This window comes from Canis lupus, chromosome X (genome assembly GCF_003254725.2).
Source record: "Canis lupus dingo isolate Sandy chromosome X, ASM325472v2, whole genome shotgun sequence".
NCBI lineage: Eukaryota > Metazoa > Chordata > Mammalia > Carnivora > Canidae > Canis > Canis lupus.
The window spans coordinates 110,067,437-110,082,669 of record NC_064281.1 but is presented as its reverse complement, the minus strand read 5'-3'; the positions used below and the strand labels follow the sequence as shown (position 1 = coordinate 110,082,669).

Sequence of the window (15,233 nt, the reverse complement as noted above, 5' to 3'; positions counted from 1 at the left end):
AGAATATTCACCTTTAAAATTTTATATCCTAGAGTTGTATGGAGATAGATATTCAAATAATGTTAATGCCTAAAAATGTAAAAATAAAAGGAAGATAAAGGTAGACGTTAAATTAAATGAGTTACCCATATTGGAGAGTGAGGAGATGAATTTTAAATACGATGTCAATTAGAAATCACGTTGGAAGGAAATGTATTTTATTTTAAAGAGACCATAAAGTAATTACTACAGGAGTATAGGTATGAGCTATATTTAGGGAAACCAGTATAATAAATCCATTTCATGTCTTGGAAAATTTCAGAACATTACTGGAAAAAGGGAAAATTGGGCCTAAGATGTTAATGTCATTATTTTTTTGAGAGAGAGAGAGCTAGAGAAACTGTGCTCTCCCCCACTGACCTACAAAAAAAATTTACCAAACTTTTAAGAATACACTTTTGAGTTTTCAGTAAATTGATTCTTTTTTTAAAAAAATATTTTTAAAAAATTTCTTTGAGAGTGCAAGCACGAGCTGGGGGCTGGAGCAGGGGGCAGAGGAGGAGGGAGAAGCAGACTCCCCACTGAACAGGACAGCCCGATGTGGGGCTCGATCCCAGGACCCCAGGAACATGACCTGAGCCAAAGGCAGATGCTTAACACACTGAGCCACCCAGGCATCCAGTAAATTGATTCTTAAGCTTAGTCAGATAGAAATAAAGTGGGTTGCTTTTTTATTTAAAAATAAGTCCTGAGCCCTTTTCCTTTCTTCTAAATGTATTTTAAAGAGTCTTGTGGGTGGTACTTATTCTAGAAACCATATAATTAATTTTGTATTTTGATGATAAAACCAAAACCATTGGTAGTTCCTACGCATTAACAATTTTTGCCTTAGACTATTTATAATGAGAATGATTTGAAAGGTCACAATACAATTCTAAAGCAAAAAATAACTGATTTAAATATTGCCTTTTCACTTTAGCCATGTCCTGAATGAGCTGATACAGACAGAGAGGGTGTATGTTCGTGAGCTGTTTACTGTTTTGTTGGTAAGTGACTCAAAATATATTTTCCCATCTTGGCCCAAATGTTCTCCTGTTACATTCATTAGGAGGTCTTGAGTCTTCTCTTTCTGCCTTTTTCCCTGATTGTCACAAGCCAGCAGCGATATTTCTCCCATTGTTTGAGGCTGCATGCGTGTGAAATGTGCAAATTCAGGTTCTCCTGGAGTAGTGAGAATTGTGGAACTCAGATTTTATTATAGACGAGATAAGCTATCTTCTTAGAGATCCAGATCCAGCAGATTGTTATAATTATTCCCAGGGTGCTATTTAGAGATTGTGATGTAAAGAACTAAAAGTAGGAGAAAAACATTCATTTGATACAAAGGTCATAATATTAATTTGGTCTGAAAAACCTAAACACTTATTGCCAGTTTAAGGAGAGGTTAATGACCTGTAATATAATTTTTCATGCTTGGTTTCTATTTTGTTTCCCTACATTATAAGCTATCCCTAAGGCCAGAGAATCACTTTTATTCTATCTGTTGAGTGGGAAACCATGATTCCCTTGTCTTGCTTTCTAAAAATAAAAACATAAAATATAAAAAAATGGATAACTTTGGGTACTGGAAGATTTGATTGTTAAAGTTACCAACAGCTTTACCCACTCATCCCCTATACATTCTGCTGTATCTGTAGTTTGGTGGCCCAAACAAATGATAATGTGAATATTTTTTTTAATGAATAAATGTATTTCTTTTGGGTAGGGCTATAGAGCCGAGATGGATAATCCTGAGATGTTTGATCTTATGCCACCTCTTCTGAGAAATAAAAAAGATATTCTCTTTGGAAATATGGCAGAAATATATGAATTCCATAACAAGTATGTAATTACTGAATTGAATTTTCTTTTTCATCATATTATTTAAATGGTTATTGACCAATGGCTTATATTTCACATAAAATTATTTTTTTCTTTGAAATTTTCACAGCATTTTCTTGAACAGTCTGGAAGATTGCGTTGACGCTCCAGAAAGAGTGGGACCTTGTTTCCTGGAAAGGGTTTGTTAATTATTATTTTAAAATATATAAATATGGGCCACTAAAATAGCAGCTTATTTTATAGGACCAGATTTCAAGACAAAGTAGGTATTTTTTTTTTTTAGGTATTGTTTTTTATGTCTTTATGTTTTTGGAAGAGACACATCACTCCAGCAAGTCTTTAATGTTAAACCAAGTTTTGTTATAGAAGTTGTTGCAGTGGAGTATCTAGAGCATGCAAATGGCCATTGTCTTCTGTGGTATCAAATGCTTCAATGGCTCAGCTTGTGACCACTGACCTTTGGATGATCCCAGGAGTCCAGGGACCATTCTGGCTAGGAAGATGTGAGACTCGGAATCATCTTCACACAACCATTCTTGGTTTGGTTAATTTTTAGCCTCCAAGATGCCATGGAATTCCCCTTTAATGCATGTAAAGTCAGAATCAAATGTGGTCTGACTTTCAGACACCAGAGTATCTGTCACAGGAACTTTGTGAAACAGAGGGCTGTCTGTTCTTTTTATTCTACGAGATCATTCAGGGAGGCTCGTTTCTCCATGTCTCAAGAGAAGGCTTAGAACAATTGACTTCCCAGGCTTTATAATCATACTCTCCTCCATTAGAATTTTTTCTTAGAATATTCTTTGCTTATCTACTTCCTCTTCCTGAAAAATCAGTTCCATGTTGATTTGAGAATCAATTTGATAATGGTGATCATTGAAAGCTTCCGAATAGATGTCTTATCCCACAGAGCGTTAATGGACTCAGAATATAAGGTTAAGAAAAAATTGTTTGTCATTACCTTTCCCAGTATATTCTGATTTTAAACACATTTGAATGATAGCCAGATTCTTCCCTGACTTCCGTAAGCAACATCAGTCTCTTTCCTTTGGACTCTTGTAGTACTTCATGTCTTTGCTACTCATTGGGGATTTTACATTTGCTATACATTTACACATATTTATGAATTCTGTCTCCAACTAGATGTAAAACTCTTTGAGGCAAGGTCCATATCCTATATATCTTTGTATCTCTTATAAGGTGAGCAGAGTTTATTGGCAACCAGTATTGGTTTAATAAATGCCTGTCAATATGTTCATTCATTCAGTACCCATCTACTGAACCCTTACTATACATCAAGCACTGTGCTAGGCAATGTGGATAGCAAGACCAAGACCATAGAAAAAGAGGGAAAAATCATTGTATAGAGTGTGAGTTGTACTATATCAAGGAGATACAAAGAATCCTGTAGGAGCTGAGAAGAGGGGCATCTTATGTAGATAGGAGGTATAAATGATGGCTTTCTAGAAGAGATGACTCATGAGAAGCATGTTAAAGAGTCAAAGAGAGATGATTCCAAGCAGAGAGAATAACATGGGCAGATGCCTAGCAGGGTTATGATATGATGATGATATCCCAGTGATGAACCAAGGACCTTGGAAGTTAGCTCCAAGTTCATTCACTAGGGAAATGAGAGAATAATAACATGGAAAGAGCATGTTTCTTTGTACCCTATTAGCTCATACTTATGAGAAAAATTCATCTGTTTTTATGATTCAGTCAGAGAAGGCTTTTCTCTCTCTTTAAGACTGAGTAAGTAAAAGTTATGAAATTACTGGGATAATTTATGCCCCTCTACTCAGTCTGGTGGGCATGCTTTTCTTGGAGTACAAAGGGGGATCCTGCCCAGCTGCCAGTGCCTTTAGGCCACATTCCCTATAATGCTTGGCTGCACTCATTCTTGCTCAGCCTGCCTTTCTTTCTTTCTTTCTTTCTTTCTTTCTTTCTTTCTTTCTTTCTTTTTTTTTGCTCAGCCTTTCTTGGTAAGAAAAGTATATGTTCACAAATTGGTAATACATTTGAATTTGCTTTTTATCACAGAAAGATAATTTTCAGATGTATGCAAAATACTGTCAGAATAAACCCAGATCAGAGGCAATTTGGAAGAAGTATTCAGAATGCGCCTTTTTCCAGGTATAGTATATTCAGGTATTGTATATAGTCCTTCTAGAATATACTGGGATATTTCTTAAAAATTCATTTTCTATTCTAAGTTATATATAATACATATCAGAGAACAATTTGACCCTGCCACAAAACACACATGTGCGCACACATATGCACATGTACAAAAATATATATGCTGCTTCACAGATGCTAGTGACTTCCTTTGCTGTTTACCTCCGTGTTTCCAAATAACATATTTATATTGCTGCTTTAGCCCTCTTCACTGCCCCGTCTCACCACTGGATACATACATATACTCCTTTTCCTCCAAAACATTCAGTATGTTTATAAGTTTAGTTGTATAGATATACAGGTTAAATTATTAAGACTATGTAATTCCTCTGCTCAGATGAATCCTGTGATATAAGATGGTTGCATTTCCATACTTTTTGTTTTTCTTGTAATTATCATTTTTACTCACTTAATTTTTAATTTTTTAAAATTTTGTTTATTTTTAATGACTTTTGAGAGACAGCATGTGCATGAGTGGGGGGAGGGGCAGGGGGAGAGAAGCAGACTCTGCACTGAGCATGGACCGCTGGATCTCACAACCTTATGATCATGACCTGAGCTGAAATCAAGAGTTGAGTACTTAACCACCTAAGCCACCCAGGCGCCCTTCACTTAATTTTTTAGGTACTTTCCCCTAATGTACTCTAAACTCTCCTAGTAATGAGAGTTACATAAATCTCTTCTTAGTGTATTAAACATACTCCCTTTTCTCTGAATTTTATTTTGAATTAGCAATAATCGCGCCTCGGATAAACCTCATTGGCTACGATACTGCCACTGCGCAAAGCTGAATTTTATTTTGAATTAATCTCTCTTGGATTTTTCTGATCTGTTCATTGAGACTCACTAGACCTGTTGCACAGGTCCCACAACCTGGGATCTTGATGAATATAACTTTTGGGATAGGCTCTCCTGTTTCCTTGGTGTCATATTTTTTTTCCTTATTTCACTTACTTATTTTATGGAACATATTCTCCAGTAGGTCTGCTGAGAAAGTGTGCCTGATAGGTAAAAGTTTTGAGAGCTTCCATGTGTACAAAAGTCTACCCTAACACTTGATTGCTAGCTTGGCTGGGTATAGAATTCTATATAAGAAACCATTTTCCTAGAATTTGTCTTCTGGCTTCCAGTGTTGCTGTTAAGAAATCTGATGCCAGGGATCCCTGGGTGGTGCAGCGGTTTGGCGCCTGCCTTTGGCCCAGGGCGCGATCCTGGAGACCCGGGATCGAATCCCACGTCGGGCTCCCGGTGCATGGAGCCTGCTTCTCCCTCTGCCTGTGTCTCTGCCTCTCTCTCTCTCTCTGTGACTATCATAAATAAATAAAAATTAAAAAAAAAAGAAATCTGATGCCATTTTGATTTTTAATCCTTTGTGTAACCCATTTTTGTCCTCTCTCTGAAAGCTTATGGGAACATTTTTATCCTTAGGGTTCTGAAATTTCAGCGCTGTGCCATGACGTTGGCACTATTTTCATCTATTATGTTAGCCTTATGGTGATCCCTTTGAATTTGGAAACTCTTGTCCAAACTTAGTTGGATTTTTTTCTTTGGTTTTCTCCAGTATTTTTTCTATTCTCTCTTTCTGGAATTCCTATTGTAGAGATGTTTGATGTCCTTGACCAGTCCTCTAATTCTCTTATCTTTCCTATTTTCTGGCTTTTTGTCCTGTTCTGTTTTCTGGAATTCATCTTTCAGTCCTTTTAATGAGGGTTTTGTTTCCACCATTAAGTTTTTCAATTTGAAGAGCCTGTACCCTTTTTTGTTCTCTCCATGTTCCTTTCAGTAGATCCCTGTTTTTGTTTCATGAATTCAGTATCTTCACTTATTTATATGAGAGTAATAATAATAGATTTTCCTTTTAAGTATAATTTTTTCCTTCTTGCATGATTTCTGTTGTCTTTAGATTGGTTTTGTGTTTTCTTTTTCTTTGTTTTGTTCCTGTCACTCATGTTAGATACTTTCCTCAAATGTCTAGTGATATTTGTTTGTCCACTTATCTTAAGAGAAAGCACTAGAATAAAAAGTTCATTGGAAGTATCTTGTGCACTTGTGGATTAATTGACCATGGTTCTCACTGTTGAGTGATTATGTCAAGGTGTTTCCTTGGTGGAATCCCCACATCTATATCTTTAGATATTCTTTCTCAGGCTGGTCAGATTCCCCAGTCTGCTACCTGGTGAATAAGGATCTGGTTGTCAATGTTCTGGTAGCCAAGTTGGGGGAAAAGGGTGAGAGTCTTTAATTTGATACATAAATATTCAAGTAATCTCTTTGCTTTCAGTATGGTACTCTGTCTTCAACTGGATCTGGTATTCCCTAGTTCAAAGGCCTTATGTTTTACTCTTTTTAGATACACATCTGTTCTGCTATCCAGAGGGAGAGGCAGCCACATAGTTGTGCATAGTAGTGTGGATTTTTGAGAGCCTTCTCTACTTTTTTTTTAATATGCCATTGTAAACATTTTATAAAGATTTATTTATTTAGTATGTGAGTGGGGCGTGGGAGGCACAGAGGGGGAGGCAATCTCTAGCAGACTCCATACTGAGCATGGAGCTTGTTATGGGGCTTGATCCCACAATCCTGAGATCATGACCTGAGTCAAAATCAAGAGTTGCATGCTTCACCAACTGAGCCACCAGGTGCCTTCTTTCTCTCCCTTCTTTTTTCTCTCTCTTTAAAAAAAAAAACTCTTAGCCCATTTAATTTTTTGTAACAGCTTTATTGAGATGTAGTTAAAATACCATATAATTCGCCCTTTTCAAATGTGCAGTTAAGTGGTTTTACTGTGTCCACAATGTTGTGCAACCATTACTGCAGCCAATTTAAGAACGATTTCATACTCCAAAAAAACCCCATGCATACCTTTTAGTAATCATCTACCATATGCCCCCAACCCCTTCAGCCTTCTGCAATTAGTAAGCTTTTTATCTTTCTGGATTTGCCTGTTCTGAACTTTCATATAAATAGATGCATAAAATATGTGATCTTTTGTGTTTTGTGGATTTCACTTAGCATCATGTTTTCGCAGTTCATCCATGTTGTAGCATGGATCAATTCTTCATTCCATTGTATGGGTGTTTGATGTTCTATTTGCCCATTCATCAATGGATGGTAATTTGATTCTTTTCCACCTCTTGTATACAAGTTTTTCTCGGACATATGTTTTCATTTCTCTTGGCCACATACCTGGGTGTGAGATTGCTGGGTCATTTGGTAACTCTCTGTAACTTTCTGAAGAACTGTGAGATTGTTTTCCAAAGTTGCTGCACCATTTTACATTCCTGCTGGCAGTGAATGAGGGTGTCTTGATTGCTCTACACTCTCACCAACACTTGTTAGTATCTACTTACTTCTTCCCCGCACTGCCCCTGTTATCTACTTCTTTTTTTAAAGATTTATTTATTTATCTGAGAGAGAGAGAGAGAGAGAGAGAGAGCATGAGTGGGAGATAGGGGCAGAGTGGGAGGGAGAAGCAGGCTCCTCATGGAGCAGGGAGCCCCAAATGAGGCTCTATCCCAGGACCCCCGAATCATGACCTGAGCTGAAGGCAGATGCTTAACTGACCGAGCTACCCGGGCGCCCCCCACCCCCATCCCAGTATCTACCTCTTGGACAGACTTTAAACAACCGTATTTTTTCAAACCCACCTTCATCTCCCACTTTCAGAGGTACTTGACGTCTGTCGTTCTGGAGTCTTTGTGGAGAGGAGGGGGACACGATTCTATAAAATAAACTGAATTGTTCCTTGGCTTTTCCCTCTGCCATCTTGAGACTGACTTTTCTCTGGTGTGCGCAGTTGTTTATCCCTTGTCAGTTTGGTTTTCACTTTTCATATTTGGTTGATGGTTTTTCCTCTCCCATCTTGGTAACTTTCAGTTTTGTCTTGCAAAAATAACTTTTAAATCTCATTTATAGTTGGGTTTCATGAATAAGGAGAGCTAAATGCATGTATCACTCCAAAATCGTTAACCACACGTTGCTTTTTGAATTTTCTTTAAAGATTTGATTTTTAAAAGGAATCTTTACCCCCAGTGTGGGGCTCAAACTCACATCCCTGAGATCAAGAGTCATATTCTCCACTGACTGAGCCATCCTGGTGCCCCCTCTGTTTGAATCAGATTGGATAGCAGTTTTTACTCCCCTAGGCAGAGGCAGGTCCTGGATCTTACACATGTACATCCTCTCCTACTCTCTTTGTGTTCTGTATTTCTTACACGCACATTTCATCCTAATCGTCCCCATCTTGCTGTTGCTATGAACCCTAGAACGTTCCCAGGACCCAAAGTCATGACCCTTCTATTTATCGTGGCAGTGAGCCCATAATCAGATGAAATATAGCATCGGTTGATGAGGTCTATATTTTTCTTGTGATATTAAAAAAAAACTCCTTCTCATGCCCAGTTTGATTTATATTCAGTACAACCTGTTTCTTTTCTGGGCCTCGGCCTGCAGAGCTGAACCTTTTGTTCATTTTCTTAGATTTGCAGTCATGTTTTGTTACTCATGTTCATCTCTGGCCATTCATTGTTTTCTTGTCTTTTAACCCTTCCACATCAGTGTACATTTTTATGTAAAAACTTAACATATTTGAAATTTTTGCCCTTTCTACCACTCCAATCCCTTGAAATAACGTTTACAATATTTTTTTTTTTTATATTCACGGCCGCTTACAATTTCCACGCCGTATGGAAGTAGCGGTTTTCCTGGTTGATTTTCCTTGATTTGTAAGAAACCTGCATGCATTGGGTCTAATCAGTGAACACTTGCCATTTTCACAGGTACATGTCTTAATTTAAATTTATTGATAATTGTATTTCAATGACAGGAATGTCAAAGAAAATTAAAGCACAGACTTGGTCTGGATTCGTATTTACTCAAACCCGTGCAGCGAATCACTAAATATCAGTTACTGTTAAAGGTAATTACATGAAGCATTTGTTTCTCTCTTTACTTACTTCTGTGGGTCAGAGGTAGCAGAGCCATTAAAAAGGAAGCGGCTGGCGAGGAGGTAGGAGGTGAGCAGGAAGGCTGGACCTGGCACTATTATGCTCCTTCGCCTTACTGTGCTGATTCAGGTTACATTGATGCATGTGTAATGAGTGCAGAACTCTTACTATCGTTAAGAAGAACCAAACAAATATTTCTTGGAGTTTGTGACTATATTTCCAAAAGTGCCCTTTCAATGAAAGCCGAAGGTGGCACACCTCTCATGTCCAGTGAAAGGGTTACTACAATGTCACGTTAAGTATCAGCACAATGTCTTGTGGCCTCTGCAAAATGAGAAAACCAAATTGTTGCATGTGTGACTACCTTAAAAATCAACCTCTCATGTGTCCTAATAGCTGTTTTTCTGCAGTTCCAAGAACACTGAGTGCCCTTTACCTGATAGTGTTAGTCCTTATTCCATTTCTTCCCAATTTAAAAAAAAATTTTTTTAATCTTCCCAAATTTTTTGACACAGTTTTTAAAATAGAGTCTTCTTACTATGACAAATAGCAAATGAAAGATACTACTCGAGAAGTGGCATTATCTTTGGATTCCTCCTTGAGAGCATGTTAGCCAAAAATGTATTCATTTTCTTCAGCTGTTAATATCTGCTTGATATTAATTTTAATTCTTGACTTGTAATTACAGGAGCTACTGAAATATAGCAAAGGCTGCCCTGGGTTTGAACAATTAAAGGAAGCGCTTGACACAATGCTGGATTTACTGAAGTCGGTTAATGACTCTATGCATCAGATTGCAATAAATGGCTATATTGTGAGTAAATTTTAGTGATCGTTGCAGTTTTTGTGGGCAAGCATGTCAAGATCTTCTTTCTTTGTCTCCTGGAACCAATTGAGAAATAAAAAGAGGAAAATGGAGATCCAAATGTCAGCATTATTACTGACAGTGCTAAATGGAGAATTGGCTTGAGGTCAGCAGCCGAATGAGTTTGTGATATTCCCCTTGTCCTTGTGAGCCTACACCCAACTCCAACCTTGGGATTTCCTGCTTGAAGGAAATGTTTGGGTCTTCTAAGGAGATGTGTTGTCCTAGAATTGCTGCTTGCCTTAGTCTGAGACAAATTCAGAAGAAAAAAAATCAAGTCTTTAGAGTAAAGTAATGCTTGCACTGGGAGACACCAGTCGCCAGGCAGATTGAGAAGATGGGGGGAGCTACCCTAGTTGAAAGACCTCTGCAGGAAGACAGGAGCCAGGGAAAAGGAGGTCTCTCCTGTCTCTTGCTCACGCCGTAATTTTGTGCCTGTGTGACACATGGCCTGTTCTAATGTAAAAAGTTCTGATAAATAAAATTCTAGAAACTGTACAAATTGCATTTCAGGGCTTTAGCAGCTCAAGCCACCCAGTCTAATGTTGATGTCAGGGGTCTGAATGTAGCTGTGCCTTGTACTGATGACTGTCGATTTTCCTTTGTAGGGAAACTTAAATGAACTGGGCAAGATGGTAATGCAGGGTGCTTTCAGTGTTTGGATTGGACACAAGAAAGGTGCTACAAAAATGAAGGATTTTGCTAGATTCAAACCAATGCAGCGGCATCTCTTCCTGTACGAAAAAGCCATTGTTTTCTGTAAGAGGCGTGTTGAAAGTGGAGAAGGCTCTGATAGATACCCGTCATACAGTTTTAAGCACTGTTTGAAAGTAAGATCATTTAAATTGTGTAATGTAATGTTATTTTACACACACACACACACACACATATATATATATATATATATATATAATGTAAAAGTTGGTACACCCTTTCAAGTGAGATGAGTGGGTTTTATACTTTGATTGCACATCCCTTTTTTTATTTTTATTTTTATTTATTTAATTTTTATTTTTTTCACATCCTTTTTTTTAAATGAAATCTTTTTGTTGAGGTGTCATTGACATACAACATCATATTCATTTTAGGTGTCCAGCATTATGCTGTGATATTTGTATATATTGCAAAATATATATCACTGCAGTAAATCTAGTTAACATCCATCACCACACCCAGTTACAGTTTTTTTCCTTGTGATAAGAGCTTTTAAGATCTATTCTTTTAGCAGCTTTCACATATGCAATAGAGTACTGTTAGTGACAGTCACCATGCTGCACATTACATCTCCAGGACTTATTTTATACCTGGAAATTTGTACCCTGGAATCCCCTTCACCTGCTTTATCCACCTCCAGCCCACAAAATCTTTTTTTTTTTAATTTAAAGAATTTATTTATCTATTCACAGAGACCCAGAGAGAGACAAAGAGGCAGAGGGAGAAGCAGGCTCCATGCAGGGAGCCCGATGCGGGACTCGATCCTGAGTCTTCAGGATCAGGCCCTGGGCCGCAGGCGGCGCTAAACTGCTGCGCCACTGGGGCTGTCCAAAATCTTAAGTAGAGGTGTTATATTGAAATCAGGCAACACATAACTTTTGAAATAAGAGTGAGGGAAGGCAGAGCTTTACCTCCTTCCTTTCCTCTCTCATTCCAATACCAAGCAGTCCCCAAGGCAGCTTCCTAGTGTCCTGCAGAGCACAGTCTGAAGTTATGGGATGTTACCCATAACCCCATGAGTACTCTTTTACCAGTGGTACTGGGTAGAGTTGATGGTCTTGGTAGCAGGGAGCCTTTACTGTACAGGAGAGATGAGGAAAGAGTTTGGTCTTTTTCCCCAATGCAATTTAAAGTGGGTAACTTTTTTTTAAGTGGGTAACTTTTGTGCTTAGCATATTCCCACCTTTCTCCACCTTTCTTTTTCTATCCCTCCTTTATTCCTTACCCCTTGCCCTCCTGAGTGTCCAAAGCCACCCACAGCAGAATCTTGCCCACATCCATCCTGTCCTTTGAAATCACTTTCTTCTATAACCAAACCGTCCTTTTGTCCTAAATACAGCTTGGTATTACAATGAGGTCAGTATTGTTTGAGGGAGTCACTGGCAGTCCAGTGATATTCCCAGCTGGTTTTGACATTTGACAAGAGGAACTTCCAGTTCATACAAGCCTGTAGTTGGTGAGTTTGGTAGTTTTAGTTTTTACACCTAGGTAATTTTACCTTTCAAGTTTCAAGTTGTAAAAGCAGGGGGCACCTGGTTGACTCGGTCGGTAGAGCACAAGACTCTCAATCTTGGGGTTGTGAGTTTGAGCCTCACATTGGGTGTAAAGATTACTTAAAAACAAAATCTTTAATAAAAAATAAAGTGTAAAGGCAGTATAATACTGGTTATAGCAAAATTGGAGAGTAGAGAAAACTAGCATGTCAATTCCCCAACTACTATCATTTGAGTCATTTTTTATGAGCATTTCATAAAAAAAGGTTAGCAAACCATTTGAGGATTGCTAATGTTTTCAGCAGCAGTGATAAAGAGGACAAGCAATGTGTTCTGAGGTGTTTGACTCAGGAGTCTACCAGATAAGCAGGCCCTGCTTTTAATTCTCCCAGAAGGTCAACAGTCCGATGCTGTTCATAATAAAGTTCCTGCCCAGAGTTATGTATTGGACTTCTTTCTCTACTGCCAACTTTCCCTGCTGTCACAACGTTTCCTTAAAACTTGCTGTTTTTACAACAAATACCCAGTTGCTCCTTTGCTCTTAGCAACCCACCTCCACATCCCCAAAATCTCCATTGGTCTTGTATATCTCTAGTAAGCATTGACTGAGAACCACGATTGTATAGCTGACCTCATCTGGGGTTTAGATCGCTTGCTGTCCGTGTATCTATTTCTGGGGAAGAGACTTGATCTCCACAGGCATGTTGGACCCAAATGCATTTGGTTAACTTTTTATTTGTGGAGTGACCTAGTCAATACCTGATGTAGTATCTCTGGTGTGTATTGATTTTTTTTTACCTTTAATTTGTCACAATAATGGGCAACAGAATGCTTCTAAAGTACATTAAAGAGGGACTGGTATGATGGGACCAAGTCATGAGAATTCAAACTATAATGGTTACTGTGGCAACGGTAGGATAGATGCAAGAAACATTTCTGTGGAAGGTAGGCAGACAGGCTTGGTGACTTATTAGACACAGGAAAGAAACAATACCTGACATTTGAAGGAACAAAAATCAGTCTGATTTGTTTCCTTTGGTTTCCCAATAATCCTTAGCATTAAAAAAAAAAAAGATTTATTTATTTGAGAGAGAGAGCATGAGTGAGGGGCAGAGCAGAGGGAGGGGGGCAAAGCAGACCCCCCTCTACTGAGCAGGGAGCCTGACGCAGGACTTGATCCCGGGACCCTGAGATTATGACCTGAGCCAAAGGCTGATGCTTAACTGACTGAGCTACCCAGGTGCCCCATGCCTAGCATTTTTTTTAAATTTATTTTTTATTGGTGTTCAATTTACTAACATACAGAATAACCCCCAGTGCCCGTCACCCATTCACTCCCACCCCCCGCCCTCCTCCCCTTCTACCACCCCTAGTTTGTTTCCCAGAGTTAGCAGTCTTTACGTTCTGTCTCCCTTTCTGATATTTCCCACACATTTCTTCTCCCTTCCCTTATATTCCCTTTCACTATTATTTATATTCCCCACATGGATGAGACCATATAATGTTTGTCCTTCTCCGACTGACTTACTTCACTCAGCATAATACCCTCCAGTCCCATCCACGTCGAGGCAAATGGTGGGTATTTGTCATTTCTAATGGCTGAGGAATATTCCATTGTATACATAGACCACCTCTTCTTTATCCATTCATCTTTCGATGGACACCGAGGCTCCTTCCACAGTTTGGCTGTCGTGGCCATTGCTGCTATAAACATCGGGGTGCAGGTGTCCCGGTGTTTCATTGCATTTGTATCTTTGGGGTAAATCCCCAACAGTGCAATTGCTGGGTCATAGGGCAGGTCTATTTTTAACTCTTTGAGGAACCTCCACACAGTTTTCCAAACCAGCTCTGCAAGAAATTTTAAGGGGGACTCTTAAAATTCCCCTTTAAGAAGAAGTTCAGTGGAACATTCCACAAAAACAAGGACTGAATAGATATCATGATGACACTAAACTCATATCTCTCAATAGTAACTCTGAATGTGAACCCCATCAAAAGGTGCAGGGTTTCAGACTGGATAAAAAAGCAGGACCCATCTATTTGCTGTCTACAAGAGACTCATTTTAGACAGAAGGACACCTACAGCCTGAAAATAAAAGGTTGGAGAACCATTTACCATTCGAATGGCCTAGCATTTTTAATAAAAAGATTATTCAGTGATGCCTGCAAAGATTTAGACCAGGGGTACCAGGAAAATGGTGATCCTGCTGACAGAGAAAGATGGAAATTTGGCTATTTCTTGAGCCTCACTCTGCTGACCCTCTTGCTTTCCTACTGTGAGATTCCAGGATTAAATCATGGCTAGCAATTCTAGTCAGTGTGTGACATGAGCATTGGGGTTACTGGTTTCAGAGTCTTCTCCTTGCTTGAGAGGATGGATGCAGAATGCTTTCCACCGCTGAGCCACTTCCCTGTCACTTTTACTGGACTGTTGTCTTGACTTCATGCTATGAGGCTAGATCCCCATGGCCTGATGATTGTGTGCTATATTTTAAGTCAGCCACTTCTATGCAAAGGAAAGGCCCGAAGGTCACAGTCAGATGCAGAGATTTGAGTTCTTCACATTCCTCAGTTCATGCATTATCATCATCTTTTTTTTTGACTTAATAAACATACATATAGTGCTTACTGTTTGCTAGAAACTGTCCTATGTTTATAAATAGCAATGTCAACTCATTTAACCCACATAGCAACCTTATATGAAGTAGGAACTATTATTAACCCCATTTTGAAGATGGGAAAGCCAAGTTCCAGAGAAGTGCGTAATTTGTCTAAGAGCATGTAGACATGCTGTGCAGCACAGATTCAAACCAAGGCAGATGGTTCCAGAGTCCATGCCCTTAATGACTGTGCCATGCTGGAAGGCCTTGTGTTTCATTTGTTCCTTCTTTTATTCCTTCCTTCCTTCATTATTCTCCACACTTAATTTCCTCTCTACCCCTGTAACAACCATTCTAATTTACTTGATGTATATCCTTCAGTTTGTATGTTTTTGTTAAATGTATATTCATGTTCTGTGTGCACATCTAGTTCAATTTTCATAAATCATATGCTGATATAATCCTCTTTTTTCTTTCTATTCTTGTCTCTGAAACTGTTTTTAAGATATAGCCACATTACTGGTTTATACCCAGTATCTTGCTTCTAACTGCTTCATAGCACTTTAGTTTCTTTAGC

General features: G+C 38.7%; 1 protein-coding gene and 1 non-coding gene across 7 annotated transcripts in view; one reads left to right on the top strand and one right to left on the bottom strand.

Moving 5' to 3' along the window:
* The window catches only part of MCF2 (MCF.2 cell line derived transforming sequence), an 83,447-nt gene that overhangs the window by 48,210 nt on the left and 20,004 nt on the right, over positions 1–15,233 (top strand). For all 6 annotated transcript variants that reach the window (XM_049107529.1, XM_025460876.3, XM_049107528.1 and 3 more), the window contains 7 exons: positions 959–1,025; positions 1,745–1,860; positions 1,970–2,039; positions 3,901–3,993; positions 8,864–8,956; positions 9,673–9,798; positions 10,458–10,679. In XM_049107529.1, coding sequence (XP_048963486.1) covers positions 959–1,025; positions 1,745–1,860; positions 1,970–2,039; positions 3,901–3,993; positions 8,864–8,956; positions 9,673–9,798; positions 10,458–10,679 — 787 coding nt within the window. The remainder of the gene's footprint in view (positions 1–958; positions 1,026–1,744; positions 1,861–1,969; positions 2,040–3,900; positions 3,994–8,863; positions 8,957–9,672; positions 9,799–10,457; positions 10,680–15,233) is intronic.
* On the bottom strand, positions 4,689–4,827 carry LOC112668614 (U4 spliceosomal RNA). Its single transcript, XR_003141744.1, has one exon. It is a non-coding gene; the product is annotated as a U4 spliceosomal RNA (small nuclear RNA).